General features: G+C 36.7%; 1 protein-coding gene across 3 annotated transcripts in view; it reads right to left on the bottom strand.

Annotated features, from left to right (window-relative positions):
* The window catches only part of ADK (adenosine kinase), a 293,147-nt gene that overhangs the window by 38,502 nt on the left and 227,426 nt on the right, over window positions 1–27,219 (bottom strand). For all 3 annotated transcript variants that reach the window (XM_083845222.1, XM_083845221.1, XM_083845223.1), the window contains exons 8-9: window positions 7,623–7,658; window positions 765–879 (exon numbers count right to left, since the gene is read on the bottom strand). In XM_083845222.1, the coding sequence (XP_083701348.1) occupies window positions 765–879; window positions 7,623–7,658 (151 nt within the window). The remainder of the gene's footprint in view (window positions 1–764; window positions 880–7,622; window positions 7,659–27,219) is intronic.

Genomic DNA, 27,219 nt, shown 5'->3' with positions numbered 1-27,219 from the left:
TCAGGTGCAAAGCTTCCTCGACTTCACTTGATTTCCAAAGGAAGAATTCAGCCCTGACTAATAACTTATCTTGTGCAGGAATGAGTGACTAAAATGGCTTGCTGCAGCACATGTTTTTAATAGCTTTATTTAGTCTAGAAGCATAGGTGGGCAAAATTAAAGAGACTGTCAAAAGGTAGGCTAGTCATGTTTATAATGCTTAAATCTGTGTGTTGTACATCATCAATTTAGACAGTACAAACTACTTGTATCCTTGCTAGAACACCTTTTTCCCATGTATTCCTTTGAGAATAGAAGAGCAGACGGCTGAGAAAAGCTTTAAGTGAGACTTTCTGCTCAAAGCAAGAAAGACTGGAAATTCACTTAGTACTGGATTTCACTTCCTCCTTTTCACAAATGTTTAAATATACTATACTGTTGCACAGCTGTTCTCAGCAGGCATAGTGTGTTCTTGTTTGCAGCAAAGATGGCTACACAGATAAAATCTCAAGTCATAAAATCTGAGCAAAACCAACTGGATCAATATTTTAGATCTATGTTATAAAAAAGAACTTCAGATGTTCAAAACTAAATTCTCAGGCATTCCTATGAAATACTAACTTGAATTCAGAATATTAAAACAATTAAAACGTAACAGAGATGAGAAACATTAACATCAAAAGGCAAATGCTATGCCTACCATTTAACAGCTGTAATTTCTAAAAACAGAACTTGCAATTGCTTAACTAGAATATTTACTGAGAGAAAAAATTTGAAAAATATACCTGTAGCCATTACAGTGTCATCCTTCCCCTGGGTAAAGACTACAATTCGTTGCCTTTTAGTGTTCACCTTTGGCAGGGCTTGTGTCTTCCGGGCTATCTCTTTAATGTCTTCAGTCTATTAATAAAGAGAGAAAATTCTTGTAACCAGCATATTAGAGCAGTGAAAGATTAGAACTGTATTAGCAGATCAAAAATTTATTTTCTTATGGCTAGGTATAAAACAGACTTTATTGTCTGTAGAGAAAGATTTTTAAAAGGAGGAATACTTCATTCTCCTAAGGGTTATGTAGTACTATGAGACCAGCGTTTTTAATCTTGATAATGATAGTTCAGCTATTCCAATTGCTGCAAATCTGCAAAGCTAACAAAGGAATTACAGAGCATTTCCTAATGAGCAATTAGTGGGTTTCTTTGCTGCTGACTAGATTCTAACCTTACCTATCATAAAATTAAAAATAAAATTGGTAAGAGAATACTTTGGATAAACTCTGAGCCTGAGTTTCATCCTGTTTAGCCAGGTTTTATAGTAGCATAATCCCTTTGATTTTAGCAGGATTACAAACACTGTTTCTTGAACTTCCCTGCAACAACTGATCTCAACAAGTAAACCCACGGTATCCTGCAGCACCTTCAAAGGTGTGGAGCCCAGGTGAATACGCCATGTGCTCACTAGCTCTCTGCACCACTGAGATGTAAGGAAGGAAAGGGTGGAAGCTGTATTCAGTGGGGCACAGAACATCCCCAATTTGCTGAAATTAGGATAAGCTGCAAAAATTTCTAGAATCTTTGCTTTAAAGGGACTTTGTCTGTACACCACAGTGCATGTAGCTAGGAACAGAGAACTTGGCATAGTGAACCAAATCACAAATCCATCCAATGTCTTTGACAGCAACAAGTTTGAAATGTTTTATTTGATGCAAGAAACCCAGTAACAGCACAACTTGTCATTAGAACATTATCCTTCCTATTCTCATATTTTAGTTGCCCTATGATTTGAAACACAAGGATTTCAACTTCTTATTTAGTTTTCAATCTCATCTAAATATCGGTATTCCTGTTATTTGTATAAGCATCAAATCCTTTTATAATGCTCTGTGATAAGCTTTTGTTCTCAAATTTATCTGGAGCCAGTAAGTTCCACATAAATTAAATTTGTTATATGTAAACCTATTTCTTGCCATCATGTATAATATTTTCTTTTATTTTTTAAACAGTAGGAAAACTAAGAAAGACTACAGTTATTCTCTATCTTATTTACTGGGCCACGTTTTATTCATATCTGTGTTAAATAATACCGTACTATTTTTTTAGTTTGCTCTTATGTAGAAGCTACTATACTGAGAGACAGCAGATTTGGCAAGTGCCTAGTGTTGAGTACAGTCTGAAACCACAACAGTATCTTCTGCATTTTTTAGTGTCCTGTTCATTACGAATCCCAACTCATTTTTTTAACACAACTACATAATGAATAGAGTTTATTTATAAAGCTGTCCAGAGTGGTTTCAAGTCATCTACCAGAGTTGTTTGAATTAATTTGTATTAATACATTTTTATCTTCCAAAATCAGCATATAGTTATTTTTAAGCCAGGTACAGTGTGAAGTTTTGACTGCAGCTGTTGATTTTAACAAGATGTTGCTTCTTTTTCAGCAGCAGCTTAGATAAACAAGACCTATAAACCCGCATACTGTCCAGTCCTGTTTACTTGCTGCTTTTTAGAAATCTTGTTGATAAAATCACTGACAGCATTCCACTTTTATTAGGTACAGAGAATATGCCTAAGCTGTATATTTATCAATATCCCTCTAAATGAAAATTATCTAGCTCTTTTGCAATAGTTCTAGCCTCCCTTTAATTTCTCCCCCAGATCTCTGGTAGTCAGTGAACCCATCGATTAGACACATTTACCAAACACTAAAATATTTTCCCCTTACTTATTAGTCTCTAACTACCTCTTCTAAAATTTTTCTCACACTTCTAATCTCCATATACAGTTACTATACTCTCATTTGTGTTATTTCTTAATTCCTCCTGCTTAGACTCTTAACATGTGCTTTCAGGGGGAAACTTCTACTGCTAGAGAAGTAAAGGAAAAACCTTGAATCCCTCTGAGTAGGGGCATCTTACCCCTAATTCTCAAAAGGCAAGGAATCCCTTAAAGATGCCAGAGAAAAAAATGCAATTGCTGCTCTTTTGTTTTCAAATGTCTTTTTAAGTGGAGATTTATGTGTAGAAGGTATCAGCTAGTGGCATAAGCTGTTAGGCAGGGCACGAATGGAGAATTATGGCCCTCCAACCTGGCAACGTGTAGGCTTCAGATACCTAAGTTCTGAACTACTTCAGGACTTGACAATTAAGAGACCCTTGAAGTAAAGATACAATAAAGTGTCACAAATACCAAGAAAAACAGGAAAGAAGTGTTTAGTTTTTCCTAAGGAGGAAGTGGCTGCTAATGATACTATTAAGTACATTTACAGTGGAGCAAAGCAGGCATAGAAATCAAAGAGCTTAAAGATATTTGTGTAGTTTATTTACATGTACTTCAAATTTTAAAAAAGAAAACAAGGAAGTTATAATGGGAGAAAATAACATGATCATAAGATGATTTCTTCAGTTTAAGGAAGAACAAAGAGGAACTTATATGAGGGAATGAGGGCCCTAAGGAAAAATACTAGTGAAGAACGATGGTGGTAAAGGATGAAATAGGGTAGATGGTAAAAGAAAATAAAAAGCATGTATGTTTTCAGGAAGAATTAAATATATAATAAGCATGTAACAGCAGAAGAAAGGTAATTACTGGAAACAATTTTTTTTTAAAGTAGAAATTTCAGAATAGACTGGTTTGAGGAGTTGTGTCTGATTGTGAGGACTTCAACTGAATATCATCTTCTGTGAGAATTAGCTTTGCCACTTTCAGCCAAAATCACTTTTCAAACTGAAAATTTTCAAAGGAAGACAATAAGAAATAGATTATATACTGGAAGAGCTGGAACCTCAATGCTGGGGAGGCTTTAACTTTTCCACTGTATGTCTCTGCCTCACCATTGTGTTGTATTTAGAAGGTACAACTGTGACATTTTGTGGTATGTGAATATTTATAGTTTAGGGTTGCCAAAGTACTGTGTCCCTTATTTCATTCTCAAGCAGCAGCATGAACTGTTGTCACCTCCTATTTCTGTACGGTATATACATAATATCATCAAATAGCTTTAATGAATAATCTTTATTTTGCATTGACTCATACTTGCACACTTACTGAGACTCTGCTATGCATCCTGTATCTACAGACAAGGCTGAACGGTAGGACTGTACTGGTTCATGGACCTAAAGCCTCTGTAACGTGTCCCAGATTCACAGGATACTCACATATATCTAATTGTATGCTTGAATCTGATTGAACAAAGCTGACATGCAAATCTCACACAACCGTGATCTGCCTATTGGTGCTAACCTGAAAAACCTTGCATGCGGCGTTCTTTACAGGAATTAAGTGGGCTATACACATGGAGGAAAAGTACTTCGGATATCCCAGGCTCAGGCAGAGGTATGTGAAAAACACCACATGGCTAAAACTGCTAGTCAGGCACTTCTAATTTTTGACTCGGAACAGACATACAAAAGCTGGGACCACCATAGCCCTGAACTAAATAAGCATGAATCCACTGGAAACAGTGGAACTCATTGCCTTCAAGACTTAAATTTGACCCAAGATCCCAAACTCTCTCATTTGGTTCCCTAACAATATGTACTTATAGATGAGAGCTCCATCTCCAACACGAAAAATTATTTTGCATGGCAGCTGGTACCAACCCCTTAGATACATTCTGCTCCATTCATTTAATTTTACATTTACATTTAATTTTACATTTTGGGTTTACAGTCAGAATTGAACCCTAAGTTTTATGTTAAAGTAGGGCTATGTTTTTTAAATTCCTACATATAATGAACAGCAAGTTACCATTTTATAAAAACAAAACCTCACAACCCTTATCCTGTCAATTCTGTTACTTGAAACGTAGTTAAAATATACTGACAACCATTCTACTACTTCATGGGGAACCAAGTCAAGAGCTGCCCTGGATAAAAATGGTGACTATTATAATGCATTACTGAGATGACTGCAATATGCAATTAGGATGAAGCGCTATCTTCACAGACAGTGAATTTACTATTTATTTAATATTTTTAAAATGTCATGGAACACAAACTTCACAAAAAAGACACCACTGATGCACTCCAGGAAGAGACTGCATCAGAAGTAATGTTCTGCTTTTGATTATTACAGAGAAGCGTTGGTCAGGAGATAAAGTGAAGGAAATAACAGTCTTCAAATATGGTGATTGATTTCATAAATATACCTCGGATTTCAGCAAACTACAATGGAAGACTAGCTCTTAGTAAGATGAAGCAGGAAAATAAAAATTCCTTTGAACAATGTTTCTTGTACAATAAAAAAAAATGATTTGTGTCAGGGAAGTGTTTTCCCCTCCCAATTACAAGATTTTATTTCTTCAAAAAAGGTGCTTTTTTTCCTGAAGTTGGCTTGTATTATTTTTTTTCTTGAAAATTGTTTCAGATATACTTAACTCAATCCACGTTTATATGATGCATAGTCCACACAAATTGTTGAAGTAAGTGTGAGACAGAAATGGAGATGATATTAAAAAGAAAAAAGCTAGTTACAATTGACTTTCCATGCTAAAAGACTTCCAATAAATTATTTTTGTAGTTGTTATTAAAAAATAAAATTCTTTCCAGGCTGCAGTTCAAATTCAGGTAACAGCAACTTTTCAATACCTTTACGGTAAATATTCTCTTGATTTTTGCTCTGGCCACTCTAGTCCTTTACCTTTCTATGCTTTCTCAATATAGAATCATAGAATAATAGAATCATAGAATGGTTTGGGTTGGAAGGGACCTTAAACATTATCTAATTCCAACCCATACAAATTGCAGAATCAGTTTTAAAAGATTTTGAGAATTGCTGGAAATTTTTCCTGTTTTTTTTTTTTTTTTTTTTTTTTTTACTGAAAAACTAGTTGAAGATATTCAAGTTTTTCCTAACATACTTTCTCAGTAATGTGATTTTTTTTCCCTTTACAGCACAATGGGAAAACAAGACTGTGGACACTTATCAAATTTTACACTTCTCTGTCAGGAAACTTGACATGTGAGTTGTTGCCAAGCAAGCGGGTAATAAGAGATAAGATCATAATCATTGTGCACTTTACTGATATGCTGTAATCAAATGTGGCAGATTTAGGATGTTCAGAAGGAACCATGCTAGAATCTCTAAGCAAGCACTAATGGAAAGGTTAATACGATGGTAGTTAGCAGACACCAGCAAAAGCAGTTTGTCACTAGAGCTGAATTTAAACCAGGCACATTCAAAGTCTTTAGCTCAAGGGGGCAATAAAAATATAGAATGGGTAGGCTTAATACACTACTTCCTTTCTTTTTTATTGTCTAGCTACCAGAGGGTATCAATAATTTGTTATGCTTCATAATATATTTGGAGGCATCTGTGAAATTCATTCATTTGATAGAATAAATTGGAATTGTATTTTTATGCTAACAATACAGATTATACAAATGAAAATTGACACTGATAAAAAGTCTGGATTTCTACAAAGCAGCTGCATGAATTTAGAAAACATAAAATGAAATGGGACAGCCCACAGTTTTAATATCTAAAACATCGATGGCATTGATGTACCTGCTGGTGTACGGCTCTAAAGAGATCTAAATTGTAGAACAAAAGCTGCCAGTCTTTCTTTTTTTTTTTTTTTGCATGCAACCATTCCCACACAAAAGTGGCATGTGCTTAAAGCGACACGGTTCGAATTGCGCGGCTTCTATTATTTATGCAAAATGGGTGTTGAGCAGTCAAACTGCTATCTATTCTTCCACACTGCAAACAAATCAATTAAGGTGGGTCTTATTCCAGTGAAAAAACATGTAAAAGGATTTATGTGTGTTCAGTTCTGCAATTTAGATTTCAGTGAGATCGCTTACTATCTGTGAAATTAGTACAACTGTTGTCACATTAATTATAGTATTTAAAACCTGCCTATTTGAATCCAGCATTAGAGACCAATAGCTGATAGCTTTGCAGATTAAGTTATCTGAATGCAGCCAATGAGAGGAACTATAAAAAGGTTTAGGCACTCGAATAAATTCCTCAAGAAGATGAAATCAAAAGCTCTGAGAATCACTGTAAAATCAACAGTGTTTACTTGAAGAAAGTAGAGGATAAGGCGTTTTTCAGAGCACAGATGGAAAACACCAACTTGAATCTGTTTTGAAACAGAAATTCCACACTACCCCTTTGGAAAGAAGCTGTTTGGAGAAGCAGGGTTTACGTTAATCAGTACCTAACAATTTTATATACAACCTTTCTAAAATTCATTTGCATAATGATAATCCGCATATGGCAGGGTTTATGTTCTTTAAGCGGTGTTAGATTTCACTATTTAGTCTTGCCTCGCCACTGCCTTAGCAGTGAATCCTTATGGAGTGTAATGCAGCTAATGAGGTAGCTTTTTAACTGAACAAACTGACAGGTCCCATATCTGCAGAGGCAGCTTGAAACCGTGCCCAACCTCTCGGCTTCCCAAGAGGCTTTTCAAAATTCAATAAATAACATCTGTAGGCGATGTTGGGTGCAGACCTAGCAGAGTGCGTCATAACACTGAGCTGGCAGAACAAAGAAACCATGACGACTGCCAAGTTTCCATGGCAACCGCTGTGAGGCTTGGAGAGTATAATAGCACATCAATCATTGTCCAAAAGAACTTCATTATCAGCACGAAAAAAAACCTTTAGGATCTGTTTAGTGTGCAATTGTGGGTTAACTCACCTCAAAGCCTTGCTCTCTAGCAAAAGTGGCAGCTTCCTGCAATAATAAAAAAAGAACAGTTAATTATAAAATGCTAGATAATGAAGAAATAACACATTTTGAAACTCATTCAGCCAGTTTTCCTTTTACACGATTATCTTAATATCCCCATATACAGTTGTTCAATTCTGATAGTTGCACCAAAAGCTTCCCCCTCCTTCCCGTGAGCCCAACAACAGCACCATGTCAACACACTTCACAAGTTCAAATAAAGAAGGTACAATATATGTTTTTTTTTCCGTGCGAGGAAAGTTACTGCTGGATGTAGGACTTTAAGCAGGAAATCACTATTTCATATCCAGGCAAATATCCTTCAGACATATTTTTAATTGAAATTGCATGATATCTCTATTTATGCACTTCATGGGATAGAGGTTTTTAAGCCATTTTTAAAAAACCATTTGTCGTCTACTGTGCATAAAAAAAATAGGATCATGAAATGTGTTCAAACCCTTGTGGTGGAATCAGAGCAATTTAAAATACTCTGATGTCTTAATCACTGCTTTAGGCAATTTAACTATGTTCTTTTCCTCAAAGAACAGAAGAAACATCAGGGTATCAGAATGTCCTCATTTCTTATTTATATTAATTGGAGCAATTAAAATCTCTTTTGAAATAAAAACAAGGAGACAGAAGACAACAGCAATGTTTTTCCCTTATTCACTTTCTACCTCAACATTGCAAATACTGTAGACAACGCTCAGAGTCTTCACATTTTAACTTGCAGTCCTCCAGATAATCTTCGCCAAGTGATATTAATAGACGGATAAGGCTCGAGTCTGAATAGCAAGTCGATCCAACTAAACAAAAATAACTACTGTACCACGTCATTTAAGGCCAGCGTCCCTATGACAGCTTTAATACTGCAGAAAATACATACTCGTGGACCTATATGATCTGCCAATTTGGGGGCAATCTAAGAATTTGAAGTGGGTACAATTGATTATAACAACAGTAAGTTGAGGTTAATAAAATGTGATCATCTGAAAAGCACAACTCCTCAGGCTGCTTCACTGCAGGAACATAAGGCTGACCGGGTTAGCCTTAGCTGATGTTGACAGAAAAACTGAATCATGGTCCTGACAATTGGGTGCGGGCAAGGTTAGCCACTTTGACAATTTACTTACAATTGAATTCCTTCTTGTACATCACACAGTCAATGACATTTGCTAGCCTGGCTGTCAAGACGGAGTGTAGGGTTCAAAGATATCATGCAGAGTTTTCCTAAACCAGCATGTGATTAACAAAGTCTATGCTCATATGAAAAAAAGGAGCCTGCAAACTTCCACTATAAAGTGATGCATATACAATGAACTGCAACACAATCAAGAAAGCCTCAAATGGGACTGGGTTGCAGGAAAAAAAGCAAAACAAAAATAAGAGAAATAAGGGAGCGCTAAGGGGGGCAGAGAATAGGAAAATAAACTAAAAATTATGTACTGCAGCCAGATTACTTCTTTAACCTCAGGTTTTTGGTCATGCGAGTGAAATCGGAAGTTGCACTGATCTGTCCTTAGGGGATTTCTTTAATGCCCCAAGGCAGCAGGACATTAACATCTGTGTTAAACTATTGTTTGGCCAGGAAACTGGACACCAGTACATTCTTACATCTGTGAAATAAAAAACTATTCCAGTTAAGTAGTATTTCCTTATGTGGGAGACTTTGAGAGAATTCATCTTAATTTTCTGTACTGGGGCACCCATGCATAGCACATGTGGTTTGAAAGACCTGGCCCTTCCACAGAAAAGTTAAACGATTGCACATTTGCTAAAAAGTATCTTATCTTTGGATTTTCCTGCTAGAGCTCCATCTTTTAGCCTGGTCTGCTGCCCAGCTCCATGAATAATAGCGGCTAGCATACAATCATAGATTTTCCTGCAGTTGACCTCTAATCTAAGGGTGTCTGAATGTGTCACAGAACACCAGCAATCTTAATTTCCTTCTCTCCTATCAACCAAACCTCATGAACAGCTTCTTTCAATAAGGACTGAGCCTACAGCTCTCTGAGAATCAGCATCTCCCCGAATGACACCCCTTCCAGAATTAAGGCCCTTCCAGCAAAATGGAGAGAAAAGCTCACAACACAGCTTTGGAGATGACAGTTTGGTGTTTGCAAAATGGTGAGAAATGTTCAGCAGGCCCTGAATGCTGGGGCCAGTTCAAAGTAAATTAACCAGATAAAAGCAATGAGAAGCTTTTAGTATCTATTCACAATAACAGTGAGAACAGGAAACAAGCGGACCCCATCTGTGCAGCCCTAGGGCACCTCATACTGAGCTCCACGTATCTAATAAAGTAGTCAGGTTAAAATTGAAGTGGCTGTAACATGTGGAGACTGCTGGGGTTACAGGGGCCAGCCAGGGCGTTCCCTAATGCAGGTGATAATCAGTATGATAATCACTATATTTACAGGCTTTCCATTTTATATCTGACATTGGAAATCACGAAGAAGGAGGGATTAAGGAAATAAACAACCTACACAGAAGCTTTACCGCTCCCTGGAGAATGCAGCATTTTCATTCATGCATGACATGCGACAACAGCAAAGCAACACAGCGACAGAACAGAATTTTCTTAGGAGGCTTCATTTCACAATCGAGAGTTCTTTCAGTTTTTATAAACTTTAGACATTATTCAGTCATTATTCCAACTCAGCATTTTCAGAGCTATTTTCCAATACTGTCTCCATCACATCTCAGTTCATAACACCCTCTCCCCCACCTTTCTACTTGTTTATACTAAATATATTTAAAACACTCACACTCCTTTTTTATACAGTCTTTTTACTAACCACAAGAGCACATTTATTGCCATACCACCTAAAGTAGAAATGGGATTTGTTAGCAGTTATGAAATGTTATTTGGCTCATGCAGGTTGGGAAAACAAAACAAAACAAAACAAAACAAAACAAAACAAAACACACACACCTAAAACATACAGCTACGCTGAAGCAAACAGCATACAGTGCTCCTTAATGGGAGCAACACAGTGTCACCAAAGGTAACACACCCCCTCCCTTTGCACAATAGTGAGCAGTTTGCACAGGAAAGCGAGATAAATCAGACATAACAATAAAAGAGACAACTTCCGTTAGTACTAGTCTTGTTGTTACATTTGAACTCTCCTGACAGCTGAAAACTATTCCCATTCTTGCATGCATTTTATTGCTGCTGGAGTCCCAACATTTAGGAAATGGAGCTGTCTATAATCTACACCATGGCCAATTGTAACGGGGCTTGTTAAAATTCAGAGCGCTTTAATCATCAGCAAGACAAACTCTTTGTTTATAAGTAAACCAAAACATACCCTCTGAACACAAAAGTCATTAGCATCTGCACTCCTATGAGTATTTGTTAACACCCTGTGTTAGAAACATTTTATGATTATAGAGTTAAGATGGCTCAACTTCAATAATCATACGGTCGGTTTGCCGTATCACACAGAAGGCACGCTACGTATTAAATATTCTCAGCACATCCAAATTTTTTTGTTGGTACCAATGTTTTATGATAATTTGATCAAATTATAGCCAAAATGGTAACAACATGCATGTTGGGTTAAATTTAATTCATGTAGGCCAAAATAAAACTCATGCAGTCACACTGAACAGCATTTAAAACCATGTATTGCTGAAATTAGCTGACAAAGACTGTTCAAAAGCACCACCAATAGTATTATCTACAATGTGCATTTTAACCTCTACACAGAGAAAAGGAGCACTGTAAACTAAATTTGCATTTCATTGCTGAAATCAACATTATCTCATAAAGAAATGATAAAACAGCAGGGCAGCAATGATACCCTTGCACACTGAATGCGTTCCCGTAATTACACGAGAATGCAAATGCAGGAGACACTGATGCTAATCCCACCCCCATGCTTCTTGGTAGAGACAGCATCTCAGAGAATAACTTACACCTCACACACGTTACAGTGCTGTCCTGTGCAGCTCCCTCACATTCTCTTTAATTTCTCTTGACCACTACCCCTGAAAAGAGGAAAGAAAATAAAATGAAAAAAAGCAAGCGGAGAGTGGGGTACTACTGGCAGGTTTTGAGGGAGCTCCTACTGCAACAACTGTAAACTTCCTGACTGACCCAAAGTAAACTCAAAAAACAAGCTTTGCTCACGTTTTCAGGAATATCATCCCCTTCCTCTGCACAACAAGTCTGTGACTCAGTGGATTCACCCCGTCCCACGAATCAACATAATCTTAAACCTCCACACAATCATACAACATGCATAACCGCAGAGGCAGATCCTTGCACTAAATCAGAGGCATCAAGATTTAAAAATAAGAAAAAAAAAAAAAAAAAAGAAAACTTCAGTGGATTTGCTCAATAAAAACCAGCAAATGACTATTAGGACCATTCAATGGGTGTTTGCATTTGGTGGAACAACTCCTACTGGTGTCAGCCATGTTTTATTATAACTTGAATAGTATCTCTACCACTACACCTTACAAGACACTTTTTACTGCTGAAATCTCCTAAAATTCTATTTTAAACATTTTTTTTTCTTCGGCTTCAGGGTATTGTATGACTCTCTTCCGAGAAGTATCAATTGTTGTTAGTTTTCTTCCATTTCTATTGCTTCCTTGAACACATTACAGGCTATGTGCATTTTGCTCAAGTAATGCCCTTTTTCTTCAGTATAATCATTTAGTGCTATCAATCCCACTGATGAGTTCATCTCTAATCCTGGTATAACTTTGTGTTCCTTATATTCTCTCTTGCTTTTCCACAACTTTCCTTGTTTGCTGCAACAAAGTGTTGCACAAATCTTATCTAACATTAAAACCCTGTTATCTAAACAAAATGCTTAACAAAAAAGTAAAATAAGCAAGAAGACTTCAATAAAATAAGGGAAGACTTTGATGCAGGTGATGTTTCTGATATCTACAACCTCATTCTGTAAAATATTGACTCAAATAACAGAGACAAGCACTAAGAACTTGTATTTCTGAAATAGGTGTTTTGATTCACGATTTCCTAATGGAAAGCAAAGCTTTCTAAAATAATAATAAGTAAAAACAAAACAAAACAAAACATTCCTGTATTAGTTGTCTCATCATACTACAGACACAAAAGTCTTCTGTTTCATTATAATAGAACTACAAACACATGTACTTCTACTTCAGCTTTCCTTAGGTGGGCACTTTTGTCCTTCCTACTCCCCTGTCTACTGTCATCTTTACTCTGTCATCTCTGTCTCTAAAAAAGAACTTATAAAATTTTCTGCTTTCAGAGCTGTACCCTTTGTTTTATATAGTCCATAGGTACTGAGAACCTCTGATTTCAGCAGTATGTTATGCCCAGTAATTCTGAATACAGGCCCTTAAAAGACATCTTCTTTTGGTAAAAGCTCCCTCTTTTTTGTCAGAGGATAAGTCATTCATCAGCCATACAGTTGTAAAGAATACTACCATCAAGATCACTATGAGCCTCTGCTTTTGGTATTTCTTTCATAAAACACTCATCGCAATGCAGGAGCTAAACTAGTTTTTAAGGATGGGGAAGAGTGAGCTGTGCCATGCCACATTTTCCACCCCTCCAGCTCCAGGCCAGTTTACGCTAAACATGACCCTGGAAATGGCATTTGTCTTAAGGCACAGATGGGACAACGGATTTTTGGTCGCTGCCTTTGGATTATAACGAAGATGTCATACATTCACCCCCTAGCTTTACGGCACCACTCTCCTGTGCATGCTACACAAAGCCAAACTTAGTTACACTTCATTTTATTGCCTGTCCTATTTTAAAGTGAGAAAATATTATATATATATATATATATACATACACATAGACATAACAGATCCATGGTTCTTAACATGCAAAAACAGCATGCAAAAACCATTCATAAACAGCATGCAAAAACCATGATTGCTTTCATGGTAAGCAAACAGAGGTGATGTCAATGATGTGGTAATGATAACCTTGACGTACCTAAGGAATCAGAGGTAAGTACTGTTGAAGACTATCTGATGATCAATTGAAAACATGACTTCAACAAATGGCCACTACCGTTCTCTTATTTGAAAATTAATGGATAGAAAAATCTATAGGATGTAGTTCTAGCTGGATCTCTAACCTTTAGTGCCAATGGCACTTTTACTGTGGTTAGTGATAAGACGCAGACATTCCTCTTCAATTCAGCGCTAAATAGCTATCAATTGTTACCCCAAACACCGTAGGTTGTCCTATCCAGCCTTGTGTGTCACTGTAGTCTGATTTAGACAGGCATTACTTTTAGGTCAACTGTTACTACATTTCACTGTGCAAAAGCAGTACAAGCTTGTATGCCTTTATTAAAAAATAGCCATTTACAAAGGCATTCGGGGCTCAGGAGGTGAATGTAATTTTATCCTTCTCCCTGCCCCCCAACAGAGACAGTTGCTTTAATATGGGTCACATAAGAGATTAAGAGAGAAACAGAAATCTTACGAACCACCTAGCATATTTTCTGAAACAAACACTTATCTGCTGAAATTTTGTTACAGCTGATAAAGTTTGAGCTGTACTTGAGGATGTGTTACAAGGATACAATGCTTCAGTATTATTTTCCTTTGACAAGCACAGAAAACTAATCCTTGATTTGGTCAGTGGTGTACACCTATTCACATTTCAGAGAAGATCAATAAAAGCCGGTCACAGAATGGACAGACCCCGCAGACAGCTTGGGAACCAACACTGAGAATCAGCAGTATCTGAGCAAGTATCTCCCCCTCACTGCCTATTACTGAAGAAAGCACAGCTGGTATCAATTGGATGGGCAGATTATCATAAAGGAACACCAAGGTGTTTTTTTCTTCCCCTCTTTGCTTTTCCTATGTGTAGTCCCAGACCTGAAAATTGCTTTTTTTCATAAAGGATAACAAGAGTTCCTATCATATCCTAAAATATTTTGTTCAGTTTGCTCCACTAGTACGAAAGATACTGGTAAATATATTTACGACACCTTCACTCAGTAGGTGAAAATATAAATAATAATATCAAAGTGAATATTCAGAACAAGTAGAAATAACATATGGGATTAGAGTTGTAATGTTCAGAGGGGGTTCTGGCATTCTACCAGAGGGTTTTGTCTGAAAAAGCCTACCGTGTAAAGAATGAAGAAAAATGTATTTCCTGTCCTGCTCGGGTTCATGCTGGAGCATCTATATTACGTACAATTTGTTAATATTCAGTTATTTATTCTGCTACTTAGGTTATTACCAGAACTATAGCTCCTGCTAGAATCTTCTATGGAAAAAATCGCCCTGAGTCAGAGTGTAATGCCATTACAAGGTCTGCCACAGCTGCATCAGTGATATGCCTCTGAGCCATTTTGAAATTTTATGATGGATAAAAAGCTATTACTTATATCTCTGCTACACATCCTTACCTAAAGAACTGAACTAGCTATGACTCTGTACGTATCTCTCTCCTCACAGATTATAAACATCAAATTAGTGAACTATACTTCCTTACAACATCTCTTTATACAAATGTGTCTATTTTTATCTTAAAAATAGATGCATCATGATCAGAAAACTGGAAGAAGAAAAGACTCCTTTAATCATCACTGAATCAAGAGAACATAAAAATGAACACAAACATTAAAATTAATTTAATAGCTAGAGGATAAGAGTTTTATACACATATAAAAATAAAAGATGTGTGGGGTCTTTTGAAGCCTTTAATACTGCACATTGTAAGCTCTTAGTACGAACCTTCTGGCTGAAGGATGACAAACAGAAATAAAAGATTGCATCATTTCCAACAAGGCCTCCTATGATTGCAACCACTCAGACTAGCCTGAAATCACTGACAAGATATTCTCATCTAGCAATTTCAGATGAAGAGAATAATCAGATACTGTGCTAAAAGTGCTGGGATACAGCAGGACTTGTCTCTATTCCAGCTAGAAGGTTAACACATTTTTAGCAGTAGAACTGAGTTGTTCTATATACTTTGTTTTGCATGATGTCAGGCACAGCCATTTAGAATTATAACTAAGGATATAGCATTAGGAACCCTATAAAGAGCAATTATCACATAACTCTCTTCACATGCTAGGCTTGCACTGCTTGTTAACCTTACCAAGAAAACAAAATTGCTCACTGCAACCTCCAGCAATAACACTAACTTTTCAACTGATACTAATATTATGCATTTTAACCTTCCAATTAAGTTTGAATCCAGTTGTCTTGAAATTTCTTATTAGAGTTTGTTCTGTTATTTCATGCTAATTTGATGATGCATTTATCTGTGTTAAAGATACAGACATTCAAGTTTTCTCTTGTATTTCCAGTTTTAGCTACTGCAGTTACTTCATGGAAGGAAAAGCCTTTTCTCAGTCTGTACTAGTGGCTCTCTCACAACACCTTCATTGTACAGAACAGCAAAATTTCAATCTCACCGTAGTTAGGTGACTGTGGTCCTGACTGAAGAATATGCTCTAATTCTAGATGTGCATGAGGCACTTATAGGCATCTTGGACAGGTTGCTAATTTCTTGCAGCAATTTTTTAAAATCTGTAAAAGTTATCATTAGAATTTCCCTGCTTCTGACTTATAATCGGTATGTTTGCTCCATTTCTAAAAGAAGCCAACCTGAACCTGAAATGGGCTCAGACAGAGCAGAGAATAGAAGAAAGAATAAATAAGGCAATTAGAGGAATCACAAATTCCACCACGTTTTAAAGAGTTAATACAGAATCACAGAATCATGGAAGGGGCCTCGGAAGCTCATCTAGTCCAACCCTCTCCTCACGCAAGGTCAGCTAGAGCAGGTTGGCCAGGATTGTTGGGTTTTGAATATCTCTGAGCACGCAGACTCCACAGGCTCTCTGAGAAACCTGTTCTGGCACATGACCACCCTCACTGTACAAGTTTTTTCATTATGCTTAAGCGGAATTTCCTCTCTTTCAATTTGTGCCCTCCACCTCTTATTCTGTCACTGGGCACCACTGTGAAGAGCCTGGCTCCATCTCTGTTATCGCCTCTCTTTAGTTATTTATATGTGTTGACAAGATCCCTTTGAGCCTCCTCTTCTTGAGGCTCTCATCTTCTTCTCACCCAGTTGGTCTCCAGCCTGTCCATTTGTTGAACGTCATGAGATTGCTGTCAGACTATTTCTCCAGTCCACCAAAATTTGGCATTCAAAACTTGACATTATATTTTGCTTTAAAATTGTAGCTACTGACTCCAAGCACAGGATGAAATCCATGCTGGGGCAGGTAGACAGGTAAAGATTTTGTCAAAGACTTTACTGATATATGAAGGAAAGTCACGTGATTGTTAGGGTAGAAAAGACACAACTAGAGATACCAAGCAACAATCATCACACAGCAAGGAAGGATAGTCAAAAACTAAAAATGAACCAGAACAAGTTGCTCCAACAAATAAGTAGCATCTCTCAGAGACTATGAAAAACTCTCAAACCAGCAGCTGTTGGCCAAAGGGCTACTGGAATCAACACAGCAAACCAAAATCAAAGAAAATGTGGAAGTTCATTTATGTTTTGACCACTGAACTTCACCTAAATATTTCATGCGGGTTATAAATTTGGCTTGATTTGGGCAGCAGACATTCAAATGATCTATAAGCAATTTCTTCATGCACTTAAATCACTCTTATTTAATTATAATTGCTTTCTCTTTTAAGAATTAGCTTATGCATAAAGATCACAACTATCACACTGGTTGCTTTCAAAGATGAAAGTGAAACTTTTTCAAGTAGGGCTCAAAATTCCTCTGACAGAAAGCATCTACATGCTTTCTCAGCACTTCTTTCTACTTTAAGACACCACACTCTCGTAAAAAAAAAAAAAAAAAAGATATAGTAAAAAAGAAACCAAGATTATGAATATGTATGAATTCCTACAAAAAAAAATCTAATTCTCTGCTAAGCAAGGACATTCTCCTAGTGGCATCAGTTGTATGTGCTAAAGGATCATAAAAATGTATCATAGTTTTCAAGCAATAATGTTTTTAAAAAAATATACATACAACTAACTTACTATCTTTGATTCTACCATTGCATGTTCTCTGTATACTCCAAGACTCAAGATTTTATGATCCTCCGCTATACTTCAGAACAGTTACCATTTTAACCTCTACTTCTGTATCTTGAAAATGTTACTTTTATTTTAGGATTTGTCTAACAACTATTTTTTAGTTCCTGAAATAACAGATTGACATTATATTTTAACATAGTTATATATTTACTTAATATAAGTTGGCATACTGCAAATGAACCTGAAATGTACCTAAAATTGCACCAGATATATTTCTTATTTTATTATGTGATATATGTACGACTGCAAATTATTCTGAAGCTGAAATTAGTAGTGGTAGTAATAGTATTAATAGTAATTCAGTTTTGGACAAGTTATTTTTAGCTATGTACTTGCTCAAGCCCTTCACTACAGATTTCTCACACCTCCTGAGTGCTTAGAAGTGTAAATAATCTTTTTTCTTCCCTCTGCCTGTAGCACTGTATTTGTATTTAAATATAACAGAAGCTATTGCAAACTATTTAGCTTGCCTCACCCTTTCCAACACAAGAGACTTCTTCCACAATGCTGCATCTCTCCTATTTTATACAAAATTTGAAGAGAGCTCTAGGGTCATAGTAGAACTGCTCTTTTGTAAAGACTGCATTCTGATTTAGACTCTTGAACATTTATTACTTTCTCTTATATGAGTAATAAATAATTTCCTAAATATCAGGCAACAAATGACTGGGAACATTCTAAAACAATAGTGATGTGCTTTCAGAGCAAAAGTAGTTGCATTAACAGCACACCATATGCTGCACTGGAAGCTTTTTAAGAGACAGCTATTCAGGGACTGAGAAATGAAGAAAAAATAGGCTAGAACCTCTGAAAAGTGGCACAGATTTGTAGAATCTCCTTAGTTTGAGGATTGTTTTTCCTCAAAGAGCTCGGAGAAATGTAGTGCTCATATATTATGGTAAGACAGAATTGTTATAAACAACAAGCTAGAACTTACTCAGCTCTAGCAGATGTACTTATCTTCCTAATTCCTTGTCTCTTGTTAGATTTTTATATCACACTTTCCTCTTTCAGTCAAGTTAACCAACTCTCTCTAAATTATGTTTCAAAAAATCACATGCCATACTCTAAAGGCATTTTGATCTTAGGTTTAGACCATGAAAACAAACAGTTTATTTGGAGTCTGGCTAGCTCACATGGTGAACAGTGAACAGTTTGCAGAGGATACTGTGCTAAAAGTGTCACTTTTAAAAAATAATATTGAAGCAGTTCTTTACAAACATGGCACTTGTCCAAAGCACATATGGAACATTAAATATAGCCATAAAATTTTATGCACCAGATTTGACCAAGGTCTTGAGCTCTAATTTATATTTTCTCCATTTTGCTGGAAGACTAGCTGCATTTGATAAAGCTACTTCATAAGGACTCTGTTCTCCTAACATTTACACATCACACATCTGGACTTGGAAAGGGAATTTGAGTAAAAGAGCCAACTAATGCAGATCTTGTTTACATTATGTGCAATTACTCTTGTGTCATGAATCTCCCTGGGATATCAGAATGTGCTGAAGACACCCCAAGAATATGTACTTCAAATAAGAATGCAAAAGCCTGGGTGTTTCTACCCCTATCAGTGAGCTCCATACACATGATCACATAAGAAAATCAATGGTATTTGTATTTTCTAATAATGTTCCATTTCATTTTTATTAATTATTTGCATGTAGTTATAGCTGCCCTCAGTGCCTGAAGATCTCTGTTTGGATTCTTTTTCTCTCACAACTCGCTCACTGCAGCCAAGGGAACTAAGTGATGGCAGTTGCAACACTCAATTCAGTTACATAAACACATCTTCCTTGCCAGATTTCCCTGCGGTGTTCCCATTTCATGAAATAAGTCTCTAGCATTTTGTAATGTACTGTACCAGAAAGTTTCTTTTCATGTGACAAAAAATTAGGTCCTCTGCTGCTGGCAGCGGAGAAGCATGGGTGTGAACATGTCCCTGGAATCCACCCCAGACCATGTGGCTGCACCAGCAAGAGGACAGAGAAGAAACACAATACTCAACTAGCTGCAGAACAAGAATTGGTTGTCAGACTTCAGGAGGAGACAGACAGCCTCCATCCAGAAGATGAGCCAGGTTTATTCCTAAGTCTGTTGAAGTGACAACACATGAGTGCACATTTTACCTTTGCCATATACAACAGGCATGTTCTTTCCTATTGAGTGTATTTGCCAATAAAGATTAAAAATAAAATAAAAATCTGGCCAGCTTATTCGTACAGGTATAAACAGAGTTCTAAGTTTTAACATCATAGCTGGAACAAGCACTCCTGGCTATGAAAGCATGTGGTGAAAGTGTAGAGACAGACAGAGTGACCAACCTAATCAATCACACAGATGATCAGTGGCACAGGGGGCCTTATGGACAAAGTCTTCTCCCATATCTCCTCAGCACCATGAAGCTAGGTGGTCATACTCTGTTGATTTGCTTGAATTAAGATTAATTTTACATTTTCATTCTCACACAGGTTGTTCTCCATGTGTTGATACGTTTGTTCAGTAATTCATGTACCCTGCTCCTCTTAAGTTAAATACATTTTCAAAGTAAGTCAAACAGGGGCAAAAATCTCCTGTCCCACCATAAGACTGTCCATAAATGCACGTAATACAAATCTGAGTTAAAGCTTTTCTGCTTAAGAATAATGTGCTATTTCAGTTCAGGTTAATTTTCCTGTATAGTCAAGTCCGTGTTAAAGGAGAATGACTGAAATGGGGGATTAAGCTTGAATTCCTGCGAACAGATTGCTTTTCTTCAAATACCCACAATTGCTACATGCATTCAGGTTATCTTGCACTGTCTACACATTAGAAAACACAACGCAGCTATAGGAAAGGAGAAGTCTAGATCTGTGGTAAAAGAGCTTTCACCTGCCACTGCCCCAGTGGATAATGCTCATTTGGGAAATTTGGGTACTTGGCTTCTTCCCTATTCTATTGGTGTTAGTGCGCTGTACTCCAAGATATACAAGATCACTATCTATACTTTTCACAATTTTGCCATTAAATAAACAAGATCACTTCTAAAGTAGAGCAAGAAGCAGGGAAACAAACAAACAAACAAACAAAAAAACCCAACTTTTTGTGATGCTATATTAAGTAGCATTAAATAGCCAAAAGGTGGCTTTGTTTATGAATTCAAACTTAAAATGAGAGAAAATATCACATATTATTTTCCTGGAATACTGAAAGTAGGTACCAACTTTCCACACAAGATTAAAGGTTCAGTATATACTAGTGGAATCTCTGCTGATAGGAGCCAGTGAAGCTTTTCTTTCAGTTTGGTGGCAAAGGATTTACAATACTAGGGATGCTAGCAACCAAAGATCCACTTGCACCAATTACTTTTCACCATAAAATGTTCTGTAAATCAATATGTTACTGTTAGAGAAATGTGTGACACTCTCAACTTCTACTTTTAGTACTTGTGCAGGAAATAATCACAGTTCAGGTGGCATATGAGTATTCTGTATTCCAGAACTAGCAAAGAAATCTGGTGACTTGGTCATTGCTATGGTAACTATACTTCTGTAGCGAACATTGAAGTAAATAGGTACATAAAACATGTATAAGTTGTCACTATGTAAGTTACTGCTGCCCTGGAGCTGCAATAATTTGCTTCCTTTAAAGTACTTAAATCTGGCCATAAATACTTGGTATCTCACAATGTCCTATTATTTCAGGAAGATGACAAGGCTCTTCTTACATAATATACTGCAAACACACAAGCAGATTGATTTATCAAGAAAAGAACTTTCAGGAGAAGTAATCCATTGGCCTGTAAGTAGCCAACTATGAACGAGCTTCTAGCTTGATGAAGGAAACTACACCCAGGCTCTTATGTACCAAGGCAAGGTTGATCCATTGTGTAAAGTTTGAAAGGGTAAGCTTATTTCTCCACCTCTGACAAATACAGAGTCATTTTTGTGTAGAAAGCTCCATCTTTTTCTCTCAAGTCTTTCCCTTACTCTTTTGTTTCCTCTTCTCCTCACATAATCCACCAATGGCAGAGATATGGAATTAAGAAAAGTCCAGTCTGCATACTGTCCTCCTTTAGCAGAAGGGTTTTGCTCTCCTTTCATGCTCATCATCAAATAAATTCTTTGGCATAGGGAAGTCCTCCTTTTGTCTCTAGCCGAGCAAACAGTACAATTTTTATTTTTTTTCATACACAGACTAATTTTGGAACAGTTAAGTGCAAGCTGCCACATAGTGATGATGAACTGATACTCGGAGAAGGAAATGAACAGATGTCTTCCAATTTAGACCAGGACTGCAATGCTGCTGACCATATAACCCAGTCTACACATGTTACAAAGTGAAGACAGGCACTAATGAGGTCCTGTGGATCCCTTGGGATCATTTCCTTGGTTAGATTACTTGCATGGCTTGGAAGACTCATATGAAAGAGGTCTTCCCTGAAAGAAAGGGGATAGTGTTTTGTGACTGCTGAATTATATAATATAAAATGGATTCAGATGGTCATAAAAACTGGAAGGCCTACACAGTCACCACAGATAAGTCATCAAACATATACCAATGCATGTCCTGTGACTGGACAAGTATCTCAGAATAAGGCTGCTGCAAAGGAAAAAAATGGTGATAATTGTATTTTATGTATGAGGAGAAAACATCCACCTTAATATATCACTGATGTTCTGGTCATGTTTCTATAGCCAATACTAAGTTGTAGTTTTCACTTAAAGCAGAGATTTGACCTATGTTTACTGTGAGAAATACTGTATGAAGAGCTAAAACGCTTTGAACCTACTTTCTGAGTTTACAGGTACTTAATTTATAAGTCCACTGGCAACTGGGTCCTTTACCACAGATGTCAGCATAAGCTGTATCCCAAATGATTTAATAAACATGACATAAGCAATTTTTTTTGAAATTTGACATTTGGGCTATATTTAAAGATGGAAATTTGAGCAAATTATTGATGATTTATCTAATTAAATCTAGCAGGACTACAGCAGGGCAGGTAACTCTAATAAGAGATTACTAAAACATTAGAGGTAATACTTACCTGCCAGTCTTTGCCTAATGGTTTTATAGATTACAAAAAAATATCAGTGGGAAAGAAGCTCAAGCATTGTGTTTTGTTTTGTTTTTACTTTGAGATTAACTCTCTCAAACAAAATCCCTCTTTAAAGACCATGTGGCCACACCTTCTTGGGCCTGTTCTTTAAAATACTCCCCATACCTCTGCTGCCTTTGCTCTGCTGCGCAGAGGGAACCTGACACAGAAGTTGCAAGTCTGAAAAGGGGAGACCAGGGAGTAATGACTCCCCCTCCCTGTGGTAGTAAATTCCTAGATCAACTCAGTCTGTGATGTGCAACTTTACATGAATATAACTTTGAAAATGAACACCTTAAGAGCCTGATTCATCGTTAATACTCTCATTTCATTTTGTTGCTCTGCTGACAGGAAAGGTACACAAGCATGGGTTAACAGGTTGGTGTACTGTGGCTTTTTTTATCCTCTGTTTCCTGGGGAGCCAGTTCCAGTGCCCAACAACCCTCTCAGTGGCTCAGTTTACATTTATAAATCTGTTTTTAGTAGTAAACATCAATACAAAATGATTTAAGGTCGATACTTGATACTAATTGAAAGACAATTTTTGCATGGCTGCTCCTTGGGTTTCTTGTTTGGAGTCCACATACAAACATACAAAACAAAACAAAAAAACACAAACCCTAGTAATAATCCAGGACTAAAATCTACACGAGTCATTGTCTCCCTATGTGCTGGTGTGGCCTTACCTTGAGTACTGTGTGTTTTGGGCACTACAGTATGAAAAGGACATAAAACTATTAGAGAGTGTCCAAAGGAGAGCTATGAAGATGGGGAAGGGCCCAGAGGGCAAGACGTATGAGGAGCAGCTTTGGTCCCTTGGTTTGTTCAGCCCCGAGCAGAGCAGGCTGAGGGGAGGCCTCATGGCGGCCTGCAGCTCCCTCACGAGGGGAGCGGAGGGGCAGGCGCTGAGCTCTGCTCTCTGAGGACAGTGACAGGACCTGAGGGAACGGCATGGAGCTGGGACAGGGGAGGGTCAGGCTGGGTGTTAGGGAAAGGTTCTTCACCCAGAGGGTGGTCGGGCACTGGGACAGGCTTCCCAGGGCAGTGGTCACGGCACTGAGCCTGCCAGAGGTCAAGAAGCTTTTGGATATCGCTCTCAGATACATGGTTTAATTTTTAGGTACTCCTGTGAGTACCAGAGGTAGGACTCAATGATCCTTGTGGGTCCCTTCCAACTCAGGATATTCTGTGATTCTAGATACATCAGGTCAATATAGAGTTAAATTCAGGGTATGATCCAATAACTTAACTATTAAAAACTGCAAGCATGCTATAAGAATTCTGTAATCTATAAACATGAGTATAAACTCAGGGTTAAGTTTATATTGAAAAAAATCAATCACATTAAGATAAAAAATAGACAAGCAAGTTACTCATACATTAACTCCCACCTGTAGTAATACCATGAACAAAAACATACATGAAAAACATCCCACATGTCCTGAAAGTCTAATTCTCAGCTAATCCAGTACCACAAATGTTAAAATATTTAAGTCATAAAAATAGTTATTAAGTACTTTTACTACAGGGTACCCTATTATTACTATTCTTAATAGTAGGAGTGTGAAGACACCTCCCTAAGACACAGCTATTTCTTGGCTCTTCTGTGCTGACAGAGGACCAAGTTAACAAAGAGCAACTTACTTCTCACGAATCTTGCAACACACAAGCGCTAAAGTGACAATACAGGCAAGCCAAATACCCTTTTCCATTGAAATTTTGCACAAGACTTAGGCATAACACAGTTAAAAATGAGTATGCATTCTTAGCACACAATCTTTTACTCTCTTCTACTAGAATTGAAGTTGTTTTAAAACATGCAGACTACTATTAAAAGTTGCTGGAAGTATTCATGCAGAAAGCTGAAAAGATTGACAGTGAATTTTTACTTATATAGCAAAGACTAATTTGTATTTTACGCTGTTTCAGCAGTCTTTGACTGTTTTCTTCAAAATCACTGGCTCAGTGGCACCATATGGAGCATGTTGAACTTAGGATACCAAGAATGTGTCCAAGATATATCTCACTCCAGTGTGTTAAAACATTCCACCCTGCAGCTGTCATTATAGGAATATAATTCATACTCTAAAGTTTAAAGAAAAACAGTGTAACTTACGATGCTTGCAAAAATACAAGACTTTTTTTGGTTCCAAGTAATGGTCAGTAAATGGAGAACAGTTAATCTTCCATACTGCTTTCTTAAATATTCAAAATTTTGACTGCTTTTATGATATTTAAGACTGAAGAGCAAAAGATAAAGATGCAAAATAATCACTGAAAAAAAAAACACGTAATGAAGGATCTTGTATAGCATAATCATTGCCTTTTTCTTTTCCATTAATTGCATTTCTTTTAAAAATTGATATATGAGACTATGGGGCAGAAACCTTAGCTGCTACTTTTGACAATGACACCAATCGAGTGTATCATCATCGTTATGACATTTCACCTCTCTCCAGTCCTTTCTTGTCTATTTTTTTGTCTGTTATCTCTATTTGAAATGTAAGTTTCTTTGAACAGTACATGTCTCTTACTCTGTTTTGTATAGTGTATAGTACTCCAAACACCTTTTATAAAGTTAACTGCTGTAACAGTAAGGGTAGGAGATAGGCAAGAAAAAAACACCGACATACTTTCTTAGAAAAGCTATCTTGGGATGTACATATTACTCAAATGGTCAATTCACTGCCAAGTAATGCAAGTTGCCTTAGAAAAGGATCCATGTAATCATTTGACCATGTCAACTCATGATATATTCTGTATATGATGTGTTTCACAGGAAAACTTAGAAATATTTTAGGGAATTTAAAAAAAATTATTGATACCATTTTTCATATGCCTTTGTCTGTAAAGTCAGGAAATTGTATGAGGCTCAGAGGAAAATGTTTTAGAAAATTTTTAAGGTTATCCCATAATAGCTTCTGATAAATGGTAAACTCATACGTAAGGCTTAATATCCTGGAGGCCTTCAAGGGCAGGCAGTAAGTTCTGTGTGTCTTGCTGGCAAGCTGGGGATCTCCCCTCTCCAATATTGTCAGTCTTCCATTTACAGCCATCCAAGGACCAAAGATATTGATGTGGGCCTGAACACTGCATACCTTATGCCCCTAGTCAGTATAATAATAGGGAGGCATTTCATATTTGCAGGGAGATTATTGTGAGCAGGAAGATGGAAAGGGTTTTCAGGAGACGGCTTATTACAGAAAGATGGCTACTTGGGGTAGTTCAGAGCATAGAAGCTGTCTGTGTTGAGAGAGAATAGTAACTATGCTCAGTAATAAGTACTACCGAAGACCTTGTTATGCTTTCCACTGAGACAGGCAACATAAGATCCATGGAAGTGGTTGTAAAATGTGGAACTAAAATAGGAAAACATTACATAGTTATACCAAATTTACATCTCAGGTTGTTGCTGGGTATGACGTGTTTGACTTCAGAAAAATGGAATGTAAGAAATAAGTAAAAGAAAAAAATATGTACTTAAGGAAATGTTATGAAAAGGTAAATATCACAGCATATTATGATCTTGATTTAAATCAGTTATATGGTTTGGGCAGATTATTATAGACAAAATTAGTTACATTTCAAACAATTTGCACAGAAAGTTGGATACATTTCAAATTTACTCTTGAGAATTTTATCTACACAAAGTATAATTTTTCTTACTCATTATCCTGAACAAGAATTTATTGCAAGAGGTCTTATTAACAGATGAACAAACAGTAACACTGAAAACAGTTGTTCAAATCTAATTAAAAAAAATCATTAGAAAACTTTCCACATGTGGCATAAATTGTAAAATGAGAGAGTTCTAATTATCTGGGTAATCTCCTCTTGAAAGAAATATCTTTGCTCAAGGACCACTGTAGTGGCTAAAATGAATGAATCAGATCAACTATCTATCTAGACCAGGACCCTGTCTGGAAAAAATCTCAGCTCCGATGTTGGAAAGAAAGTTGAAAGAAAACTTGTAATGAAATATTTACAGAAAAGTTCAGTTTCATTTAAGCTCTCATTAAAGAGTTGGCTATTACTGTGAAAAGTGAAAGTTAGATGCTATTTACTGTGGACAGTCATATTGTCTAGTTATCCAATTTTCTGCATCCATATAACATTCAAGATCATTATTAAATATATACACTGAATGTATATATTTTAAAATAGAAAAATTAGGAGGTTTTCTATGTGTTTAATTACACCAGATACTATTCTAGAAATTGTTACCTTGAATAACAGCCAAAAGAATGTCTCTGTAATTTACTCCTGAATTAAGCATCTTCCTGGTATGATAACATTCCTTGCTAACCTATTAGATATTCTTCTCTCACTTTAAACCTGTCCAAATGCCTTCTGAAGTAACAAACTTCTGTTAATTTATGTTGCAGTATTCTATGCAATGCACTTTTAAGTTCCAA

This window comes from Anser anser (genome assembly GCF_964211835.1).
Source record: "Anser anser genome assembly, chromosome: 7".
NCBI lineage: Eukaryota > Metazoa > Chordata > Aves > Anseriformes > Anatidae > Anser > Anser anser.
The sequence above is the reverse complement of the archived record's forward strand: the minus strand, read 5'-3'. Positions and strand labels throughout refer to the sequence as shown.